Source organism: Notamacropus eugenii, chromosome 3 (assembly GCF_028372415.1).
Source record: "Notamacropus eugenii isolate mMacEug1 chromosome 3, mMacEug1.pri_v2, whole genome shotgun sequence".
NCBI classification, from domain to species: Eukaryota; Metazoa; Chordata; class Mammalia; order Diprotodontia; family Macropodidae; genus Notamacropus; species Notamacropus eugenii.
The window spans coordinates 467,827,442-467,839,256 of record NC_092874.1 but is presented as its reverse complement, the minus strand read 5'-3'; the positions used below and the strand labels follow the sequence as shown (position 1 = coordinate 467,839,256).

At 42.1% G+C, this 11,815-nt stretch overlaps 1 protein-coding gene across 2 annotated transcripts in view; it reads right to left on the bottom strand.

Moving 5' to 3' along the window:
• Positions 1 to 322: 322 nt before the first annotated feature.
• DNAH12 (dynein axonemal heavy chain 12) overlaps positions 323 to 11,815 on the bottom strand; it is a 151,987-nt gene continuing 140,494 nt past the window's right edge. For both annotated transcript variants that reach the window (XM_072598847.1, XM_072598848.1), the window contains 5 exons: positions 10,791 to 10,995; positions 8,170 to 8,307; positions 6,333 to 6,424; positions 5,285 to 5,352; positions 323 to 785 (listed from right to left, as the gene is read on the bottom strand). In XM_072598847.1, the coding sequence (XP_072454948.1) occupies positions 595 to 785; positions 5,285 to 5,352; positions 6,333 to 6,424; positions 8,170 to 8,307; positions 10,791 to 10,995 (694 nt within the window). In that variant the 3' untranslated portion in view covers positions 323 to 594. The remainder of the gene's footprint in view (positions 786 to 5,284; positions 5,353 to 6,332; positions 6,425 to 8,169; positions 8,308 to 10,790; positions 10,996 to 11,815) is intronic.

Here is an 11,815-nt window from a genome sequence, read left to right as displayed (position 1 = left end):
TTCTCCATTGGCATCTACTTGATATGAAGGGAAAGTGAGAGCATCTTCTGCATGTGGAAGGGACTTTGTAATGAACCGGAATAAGGGTTGCACAGGAGGGACACCCACGGACGGGTGGCAATCCGTACCATTGCAGGGAAGACCCCATAAGTGAGATCCAGGATCCACTACGGGATTGAATCATGAGATGGCATCGCCAAGTCTAGAACAATGGTGAGGGGAGAATAATCCTTCGTGCAGTTCATTCTCTTTCATCAGACCCCCAGGTTCTCTCTTGTGTATATTCACGCACCATAAACAAAAAAAATCAGTTACGCAAGAGGAGGAAAGTAACACTTTAAAAAATAACAATAAAATTTCTTTTCACAATCACAAAAGTATGATGAGTCAGCAAGTTTATCTTGCTAATCATGTGACGGTCCCGATTAAGCACAGCGGTTTCTAGGGCAAAGGTTCCTATAAACAACAGTCTCATTTTTTTAAATGTGCCCAAGAAGGGCACTGAGACACTGGTTCTTGGACGTTGATTGAGATTCTTCAGTGACTCTGACAACACCTCAGGTGTCCCTCTGATGTTCTCTAGGTTTGCCTGACCTAGTCATCCAGCTGACAGAGCAAAGCTACCCCTCGCTTGATCCAGTGCTGGACAGGGACATCCGTTTCTAACATCATGGCGATGACGAAGTTGGTAGAGTGGCCAGTTGTGGACAGGGTCCCTTTCCGCTCACTTGTCTTGTAGAGGGGACACACATAGGCACTGGTTCTTTTGATTTGGGACTTCTCAGCTAGAAAAATAAAAGAGGTGAGTAAGTATTCAACAGAAAACAATAGACCAGCTATTCCGGGATAATTAGAGTAGTTGTTCTTCTAAAAAGTGGATCTGCCTCAGCTCCAACTGCTGGGTAATGATCACTGACCTCCACTCTACTCATTTGCCTCTCTAAATATCTGATTGGCACCTGGGACTTCATTATTCTACATGGAAGGAAGAGAGGAAGGGGAGAGGGAGGGAAGATAGGACTCCTCCTTCTTTGTTCCACAAAAGCAGATATTGCCACAGTTCTACAATTTGGAAACTTTGAGAATGGTACAACTGCAGGTTAAATAGTTTACCCAGGGTCACCCAGTTCACTGGTGTCAGGCATATGCCCATATGTCAGAATCAATCAATCAACAATCATTTATTAAATTCCTGTGAAGTACAAAGCATAAGGGGTACAAGTACAAAGGATGAAAGATCCCTACCCTCAAGGATCTACACTCTACCAAAGGAGACACATGTATGTATGTATGTGTGTGTATTGTATGTATGTGTATGCATATATATATATATATATATATATATATATATATATATATATATATAGAGAGAGAGAGAGAGAGAGAGAGAGAGAGAGAGAGAGAGAGAGAGAGAGAGAGAGAATAAATGTAAATATCAAGTAATTAAATACAAGGAAGTCTGAGAAGCAGAAAGCAAGCATCGGGAGATGTCAGGAAAAGGTTTCCCAGAGAAGATGGAGCTTAAGCTGAGTCTTGAAGGAAAAAAAGGGACTTAGTGAGGGAGAGATGAGGACATCTCCAAGTACATTCCAGCATTGAAGGATGGACGGTACAGAGATATGCAGATGGGAGATGGCGTGCCGTGTGTGAGGTTAATTTGGCTGGATTGCAGAAAGCAGGAGAGAGAAGTAATGACCAATGAGACCAACTGTGAACATTGGTTGGTTGGTTGGTTGCAGACATTCATGCTCTAAGAAGAGCAAAATGACATCACTATGTCAGGGTCAAGTGTGTCCAACTGTGGCTGATCAGATGACTATAAACTCAGAACACTCTAGCACAGGTCAGGCACAAATAGTCTATATGAACATTTGGAAGGTAGATGTCTAAATCTGCACATCTTCCATCTCTTCTGAGCCACTGCAATTCTGCTTTGCTCACAGAGCACACCTCCTTCTTTGATGCAAGCATGCCATGTTGGGCACTCTTGTGCCAGTGTCTCCCATGTCTCACAATCAGTATCAGTGTTCTTCAGAGAGACCTTGAGAGTGTCTTTGTATTACTTCTTCTGACTTCCATGGGCACACTGGCCTTGGGAGAGTTCTCTGCAAAAGAGTCTTTTAAGCAAACATATGTTTGGCATTTGAACAATATGGCCAGCCCATTGGAGTTGTGCTCTCTGCAGCAGAGTTTGGATTCTTGGCAGTTTAGTTTGAGAAAGGACTCAGTCCTTTCTCAGACTTACCCTACCAGGTGATCTTCAGAACCTTCCTAAGACAATTCAAATGGAAGTGATTCCATTTCCTAGCATCATCATTTCACAGGCATAAACAATGAGGTCAGCCCATCAATTTGGCAGGCAATCTAAATACATCTTCTTCCCTACACTTTCCTTCCGAGCCTCCCAGACAGCGAGCTAGCTCTGGCCATGTGTGCATCAACCTCATCTATGTGGATGTCCCTGGAAAGTATACTGCCAAAATAAGTAAACTTGTCCACAGCATTCAATATTTCTGCATTTGCTGGAGCTGATCCTTCCATGTGTGGATGGTGTGGTGCTGGCTGGGGAGAACTTCTGTTTTCTCAGTGTTAACTGTCAGGCCAAAATTAACACAAGCAGCAGAGAATTCAACCATACTCGCTGCATCTCAGCCTCAGAGGTTGCATTGAGTACACAATCATCTATGAACAAAAAGTCGTGCACCAACACTCAACTTTAGTCTTGGTTTGTAGTCTTACCATCACTGCAGTTGCTGACCTCGATGCTATTTTTGTCCTCATTGAAGGCATCTGACATAATCACTGAAAATATTATGCTAAAAAGCATGGGAGCAAAAGCACTCAGTCCAGCTTCCCTCCATTGACTGGGAAAGCATGAAAGCATCCTTCATTGCACCAATGCAAACATGCCACCATGAAACTGGCATACAATATTGAACTTCTCCAGATAAGCAAATTTTGCCATGATTTTCCACAAGCCCTCGTGATTGACAGTATCAAAGGCCTTGGGCAGATTGGCAAGCATTGTGTACAGACTTCTGTTCTGCTCCTGGCATTTCTTCTGGAATTTTTAGGCAGTAAACACCATATCAACCACTCCCCAGCCCTTTCTGAAGCCACACTGGCTCTTGGGTAGATGCCATCTTCTAGGTGAAGGATAAGCATATTAAGGAGGATTCTGGCAAGAATCTTGTCAACAATGACAAAGAGAGATATCTTCCTCCCTGTGATTATCACAGGACCACTATTTCCTTTTCCTTTACAGAGATGGACAATGAAGGCATCCTAGAACTCCTGGGGGATAATCTCCTCTTGCCATATAGCCCAGAAGATTTCAATCAGCTTTTGTGTGAGCTGTGAACCCTTGCCTTCTAAATCTCAGCTGGAATAGAATCAGCACCAGGTGCTTTGCCACACAAGAGGAGCCTGATGGTATTCAAAACCTCTTCTTCAGCTGAGAGTTTGGCTAGAGAGGGATTAACTTCAACCTAAGGTGTACAGTCAATGGCTTAAGCACTAGTTGATGATGGTCTGTTGAGAATACTATGAAAGTGTTCAGCTCATCTCTTTAGGATCACTAATCAATGTGGCTCCATCTGCACTGAGCAGTTTGAGATAATTCATAGATCTTTGGTCCAAAATAGCCCTCAGGGTATCATAAAAGCAGTTTGGATTGTTACTATCAGTGTAAAACTGAATTTCATCTGCCTTCTGAATCAAGAACCCTGGGTCTCTTGCTTGCACTTTACTTTTGATGGAGATGAATGCTGCCTTCTTGGAGATGGACATACTATCCTGCTGGTAAACGTAGGGAGGTCTCATTTTAATTTCCCCATCATTTTCATCAAAACACCCTTAAAGTCTGCAAGTGGTCTGGGCCAGATGAGTAAACACAGTGCTGTACACCAGATCTCTGAAAGCTGCCCACTCCTTTTCTGCTCCACTGTTGCCAACTGTGTGTCAGCACCGAACTCTTCACACATGGAGAAGCACTCTGGTAGTCAACCTTGCCTTGGGGCATTGCTTTTCTTGAAAGCAAATGTTTAGCTTGGAGAGGATAAGTCTATGATCAGTCCAGCACAATGCACCACACACTGCCTTTCTCACCCTCACATCCTGTCTGTCTCTCCTTACAATAACATAGTCTATTAAATGCCAATGTTTCCTGTGAGGGGGCATCCACAAAGTTTCATTTCTTTTAGGGAAATGGAAGATGATGTTGGTGATGAGGTCATGAGATGCACTAGTCTTCAGTCATAAGTGACCACTGTTGTTTCTGTTTCTGACTCCATTTCTCTCAAGGACTCCGTGCAGTGTCTGATAGTCTGCGCCTACTCTGGCATTAAAGTCACCCAGAATTATAAGCTTGTCCTCTTTTAGCACATTGATGATGAGGGTCGCCATATCTTCATAAAATTTTTCTTTGACCTCATCAGAGTTCGAGTTTGTCAGGGTGGGAGTATATGCACTGATGATGGTTACATGGCACTTTCCTGCAAGTGGTAATCTCACTGTCACAAGCCTGTCACTGAGTAAAGGAACAGAAAAAAGGCATATCTAGACATGGGGTAAATTCTTCCCAAACTGATTCTCTCTTTAAATTTATGAGAAAACATGGTTTTATTGTGATCCAGGGTTCAGAAGGGAAGTCTGTGGAAAAGCAATTGTGGGAAAAGATCACTAGGAAGGAGAATATGAATATTGCAGGGAATAGGGGCAGGGGTTCTAGCTCTCACTAGCCCTTCCCTTATCCCACAAAGGGTGCAGTCCAGAGCCTTGGCCATTCTTCTGGGTGGGCACCAATAGACTTTTCCTGATAGCTGAGATGCCCACAGGCAACTGTCAGATCTGGATCCTAGAGGTAGGCAAGCAGTAAAACCTCTATGATTTTCAACAGACATAAATCCATTGGGAAAGGAGAAAAGAGACACCCCACACACACACTTTGAACACATTCTCTAGGATGCAGAGAAGAAAGAAGCAGAGCAGAATAACCTCAAACAACTGTCCTCCACAGCAAACATTTGTGCTGAAGACCCTCCAAACCTTGTTTCCCTCCTGAAACCAATTCTTCTCAAAAAAGAAAAAAAGCCAAGCAAACAAATACATCCCTATAGCCATCAACAAAATTCTAACGTAAAGAGAAACTGAGGGGCAAAGTTACTCTTTGTCACTAAAAATGTCAGTAAGAAATTCTGGGGATTTGTTGTTGTTGCTGTTTGGGAGAACAGCCCCATTTATCCTCCTGGATACTTTTAGAAACTTTCTGATTAGACATACTTACTTGGTTTTATCCAAATGATAGGCATCAAATCAAAGAGAATTTTAGGATGCTGTTCAGTGAGCAGTCCCCTGTAGAGAGAAATAAAGAGAAAAGCTATGAGAAACAAATGGAGAAAAGACATTTTAAAAAATTTAACAAAGCTTTGGGTATTTTACTGGATTTTTATAAGGAAAAACAGATAACTAAGAAGTATATTGGGTTTTGTTGTGGGGTTTTGTTTTTTTTTTAAAGGGAGAAAGGGATGAGGGAAATCCTCCCAACAGCAAGGACTTATTAACTATAGCTATGTTGTCAGGCATGGTACCACTAGGTGCAGGAAAGGGAGAGAAAGAGAAGAAGGAAGGAAGGGATAAAAAGAAAGAGAGGAAAAGAAAGAAAGAGAAGGGATAAAAAGAGGAGAGTGAGAAAGAATCCCTGCGCTCTGTTCTAGCAGGGAAGACAATTTGTACATATTTAATTATGTGCATATGACATAAGTATATGCAATCCTATATATATTGTATAGAAATGTATAGAATAAAGATATGTACTATAAAATATATACAGATAAATACCAGATAATCAGAGGGGAGGTACTAGCAGTCCTAATTCTATTCCAGGTTCCCAGTGTCCTCAATGGTCAATGCCTCCCCCTTCAGATCAATGTCCATCTATTCTCCCCATGTAGCTCTTGTATACACCTCATTGTCCACACTCTGTCTCCCCTATCAGAATGGGAGCACCAGGAGCACAGGACCCTGTCTTTTGCCTTACTTTGTATCTTGGGTGCTCAGCACAGTGGCTGGAACACAGATGGCACTTAAAAAATGCTTGTTGACTTGGTCCAACCCATACCAGAAAGAAATCTCTACAAACACGTGGCCAACAAGCAGCCATCCAGACTCAACATGAATTCCGTGGTGAGACAGAACCTCACTCTTTCCCTCAGCATACCTCAAGGGCAGAGACCACTTCTTTACATTTTCCCATGCTGAGTTCAATGCTAGATAATAAAGGAGTGGTTGGAATGATGTCACTCTGAACTAATATATTTAGAGTTGAAACTAACCTCCTTCTGTGCCAACGGGCTCCGTCAAGGTACAAGCCGTGGATGTAAACACCATCTATAGGTGGTTCACTCACTGAGTTTACAGGAATCACCTGAAAGGGCAAGGGCAGTTAAATACACACATTACAGGACACCTGGGAAGAGGTATATCTAAAGACTTAAGTATTCCAGGTTTTAAAAGTTTCTGAAAAGATGCAGCATGTGGTTTTCCTGCACTAGGCCCCCATGCTCTGATCACCTTTCCTGGACTTCAGTCTTTCTAAGATTTCTCCTATATGGGAATTTTAATGGTATTCTGACTTAAAGTTGGCACCTGATGAATGAGTAAATGAATACGTGGATGAATGAATGAATGAATGAATTCTAGCCTCAAAGAAACACTGAAATAGACTCAACAGACTCAATTTTGCACAAGAGATAATCCAGTGACAAAGATGTGATTTTATTTAAATATACAAATTAATTTGCTTATTTTCAATTTTGCAATATTACAAAAACTGGAATGATCAGGGCTTAGCTTCACACATGAAAAATATCTGTAGTCAGAATTTTATAAGAAAGTCCAGGACTTACTCTTCTTCACATGGGCATCAAAACAAGAGCAAAGCACTTACAAAATAAAACACAAGTGTTATCCATGTGTGGGACCTCCAACAATTAGAATTGTGTAGATTTCCTTGTTTTCTTGTAAAAGCTCACATATTCCAACTCCCTTAGATTTTTCCAGGCAGAGCAGTAACTAGCTGAGTCTCTGCTGGAAGTAAATTCTGCCCTAAGGAAAAGAGTAAATACAGAGAACAGCCCTACTGTATGTAGCCTGATCCTAGAAAGGCCTGGCCCCAAGCCCTGCCAGGCTTGGAGGGAAGGTGGGCCTCGGTGGAGGACACTACAACCAGAGGACCTTGGGGAGGGCAACCACGCAGAAGTCTCATCATATTGTTGAGGACTTCCAGGTCAGGTAAGGCATCCCCATGTTGTTACAGCTCTGCCCTCAGACAACATAAACATATACAACACTATATATACTGCATATAAATGTACAGAATAAAGATATGTACTATAAAATATATAGAACATATATACCAGATAATCAGAGGGGAGGTACTAGCCACCTTAATTCTATTCCAGTTTCCAGAAGTCAGAAAGATGCCTTATAAAATAAACCACCTTATAAGAATCACTTGGCACACATACCAAATAAATGTTGGAAACCACCATCATAAAGGGGTTTCTTGAGCTTCATAATATCATAGATTCAGAGATGAAAGGAACTTTAGAGTCCAACCCCCTCATTTTACAGATAAAGAAACTGAGGCATGGAGGGGTTGTGACTTGTCAAATCAAATTCTATATTTGTAAAGCATTTAGCACAGTGCATGATACATAGGAGGTATTATAGAAAAGTCAATTATTCTTATTAGCTATTATAGGTGATACTGTTGGAGGCAGGATTTGAATTTGGATCTCCCCGACTCCCCTTCTCTAACTCTCTGTCCCCTGGTAATGTTGAGTCAAATTGTATCTATCACTTACATTTCTAGTGACGACCTACAAAAACATGGAAAACCAAGGCCAGGGCCCGTACTGGTGTTATGACCTGCCACTCATAGCACATAAAAACCCCACGCTGAATCCTCATAATAGCCTTTCATAGAAAATTATCAGATCCAGTAATATTGATGTCACAAGGATGAGTCACATAGAACATGTATTTTCTTTAAGTTTTAGGGAGCACAAGGAATAAGCCAGAAGTCAAAGACAGGTTCTGAAGGCCTCCCAAGATTAGATCCTACACCCATGAATGTAATATACCAATGAGATTGAAGAGTGACTATACCTGAAATTCATAACCCAGCAAGTCAATTGGGATCGTATATTTTCGAGCAAAATTCTGCATGGCTCCAGTTAAAAAGGCCTGGGTGAAAAAGAAACCCGAGAGCCAAAACACATTGGGCTTTCCTTGTTCAAACCAGATCTATGAAGGAAAAAACAACAGTTACTTCCTTTTTACAGCTTAGATGAGCAGCATCTGATACCATCTTCATTACTTACATGTGGATTCTTTTTTTACCAGACTTGTGATTTCATTGATATTGGAAAGTCTCAGTGAGAAAAGCCCCTCTCTCAATGTAGATCTATACCTCTCCTGCAACTTAATAGTCTTACTGAGCTGTCTGGAGCCCTGAGCGAGAAGTGACTAGCTTGAGTCTGGTCACACACAGGCCCAGCTCCACCCCAGGTCTGCCTGACCCCATGACCAGCTCTCTACCAAGACCTTGCTACTCGCCCCATCTACCCATGTGTCTTGTTAGGCATTTCTCTAATGACATCTTTGGGTGGCACAATTCACGTGGGGTGGCTTCCCAAGATATGTGCACTTGGAGGCCAGCTCAGGGCTGTCCCTCTGACTCAGGGTAGTGTTAACATGTACCTCTCAATCCTGCTCATGTTGGCTGAAAGGAGTTCTGAAGAAGTAGGCAATCCAGCAGTGTGCTGGGGAGGACTGTGCTTGGGGGATGGGAGTGGAGGGACAGGGAAATAAACATTTGTCATTTAAATAATAGTGGCAGCTTGGGTACAGAGGTCACTAATGGACAGACTATGTACAACGTTAGGAGGTAAAGTAAGCTCCCCCAAATACTGATCAACACTGCCCCACACTGCCATAGTGGATTTATAGGAGGAAAAGGACTTGTCCCACTGGATGGGAAGATGTGGGTGGGCTGTAATCTTCATCCGTAGAAGAAGGGATGGATCCAGCACTTAGCACTGGCTTAATGAATCCTTTTTTTCTGGGTAATTTTAATCATTTTATTAATAAGGTCAGAATGTTATTAACAAAAGGGTGGTCATTTAGCCATCTCTCTTAGACCAAAGACCTTAACGAATACTTTGTGACTGACTGATGGACATCAGAAAAGACTTAATTAAGAAAACCGATTAGCTGGAAGAAAGTATAACGCATTCTAAAGATAAGCATTAATAAGTTTTGTTCTATCTGTACCACAATCTCCTTCAGTGGTGGGGACAAGTGAGAGCTGACTGTGGTGAAGTGTGTTTAAAGCTCCCCCTACCCGTCCTCAAGAGCCAAGCTCTGACTCCCCTCTCCCCACAAAGATACCCTTGGCTTTACAATGGTTTATGGAAGCATTGATGACACGTAATCATAGATTATATTTATATCTGATATTATTATCATTATACATTAAATATAAGACATAATTATGTTACATATTATAATTATACAATATTATATAAGACATAATTATATTATATATTGATACACAGGTATTACATATTTATAGTTATATGGGATATATAATTATATATAATTACCATAATAGTTATATACACTATATGATTATATATAATTAATAAAATATTTGCACATAATTAATTACTATTGATTATATATAATTGCTGGATGCTTGCTATGTCTCTTCTTTCCAACTCGATCATAAACTACAGACAGTTTATAAGCTACCCGCCAAAAAACAAGGAAATGAAAGAGACAAGGTTATCTCCAAGCGAAGCTTATATCACTGACTGAAGTGAAGAGAAAATTGAACAAGTCAATAATAAGAAAAGCCCATAATCGAGGAGAGAGAAAAGGAGGCGGGTGAGGCAGGAGGTAGGGGTGATGACACAAGGGCTGCCTCGTCCTTATCCCCGCAAGGCAAAAGAATCAAAGCAAAGGAAGGAGTCCAGTGGGTTGGGTCTGCCATGGAGGAGTCATAGAAAGGCACGGACAAGAAGCTGCATGGGACGAGAAGATGCAGAGAGAATACCCCAGCAGGACAACGTGGATCCAAAGGAGTTTCTAAGCGAGTCTATTTGTAACATGGAAATTCACAGTCTTAAAGATGGTGACGTCCTCAAGGTCTTGAAGTAAACAAAAGGAAGCATGTGGGACAAACAGAGACATCGCATGGAACATCTTACTACAGGATCAAGTCTTTGTTAAAGTTCTGGGGCAAGAGACACAGCATTTACCCACAAGGGATGTAAAGATGAGGAAACACAGAAAAATTGACTCTCTGAATGTGCCGTGGGAAGACTTGATTGAGACAACCAGAATAAAGGGAAGTCTAATATTCACCCTGCTGTTCTACAGTTACAAAGGATTTGAACTCTGGTCCTTCCTGGTGGGCAACTACATGTGACTGCCGAGGGGATGCTGCTGCCACACTCCTGATCTTTCTTAAGTCTACATCACACATTTAAACATTGCATAAATTCTAAAAGTCACAAGACTGTGCGCCCCAGGCAATGCAGATCAGCTGTGGGCCTGGGCATGCTTATGACTTTTCAGTGCACAAGGATTTAGATCTCACCACCTTGAAGATATTCAGTACCTTCCTGCAGACTCTGAATGGCAGATTTTTAGGGTGTGAGTTGGTTTCTCATTTCACTCACCCAGAAGAACAGACTAGGAATCGGGTTTTGTTTTTTCTTTACCTGTAAACAGGTCAGCCTGCAGAGAAAGTCCGCGATGTAGCTTCCCAGGGGTTTGAGGCTTGGATAGGAGCGCTTGGCCCATGTTTCTGGCACCTTCCCCACCATCAGGCTGCTGGACAAAGCCTCAAGCTCGGAATCCATAACCACCAGTCCCTTGATAGCTTTCTCGAGGTTGCGCAAAGTGCGGCGGATTGTTCTGCTCAGGCTGAAAGTTGAAAAGCTCAGTTATTGATACATGCCTATGAGATGATGATAAGAACACAGCTCCCTAGTGAATGCCAGAAGATGCATCTTTGTCATGAGTGCACTGCCTTTCGTCTCCAGCCACCACTCATGGCTGTCTCTCAGTTACATAAAGGGCCACTTGACAATACTCTCTAAATAAGGAATATTTCAGGGACAGCTAGGTGGCATAATGGATAGAGAATGGGCTCTGGAGTCAGGAGGACCTGAGTTCAAATCTTGCTTCAGACACTAGTACTAGCTGTGTGATCCTGGGCAAGTCACTTAACCCCATTTGCCTCTCAAATAAATAAACTCCCTCTTTCTTTCCAAATGAGGAAACTGAGGCCCCCAAGAGGTTACACTCCCAAGGTCATATAGATAGTGATCATTAAAGCAGGAATGCAAATCCAATGTCCATCACACAGCTGCTCTCAAGTCCCCCACATTAGACCCAGCATGTCCCAGGTCCAGCTCCTCAAACCTAGCAATCACCCACCCACCCAGCAATCACCAACCAGAAGAACTTCAATTAGATGATGTACAGAAAGCACTGGGCAAACTTTGAAGCATTATGTGACTAGCATTAACGTTAGCATCACTAACATTCCCTCTCTCTCGTCTTTTCCTCTGGGTTCTGATAGAAATGCTTTGAGGACAAGTCGCTCAATTGCCAATAATCTTTTATGGTTAATGTGGGTCCCACTCCACACATGGACAACGTACCTACTTCTTTTTTATCATGGAACAGGAGTATTGGGACATAAGCTCACATTCTATAGACTCACTAAAGAGCCCTTGGT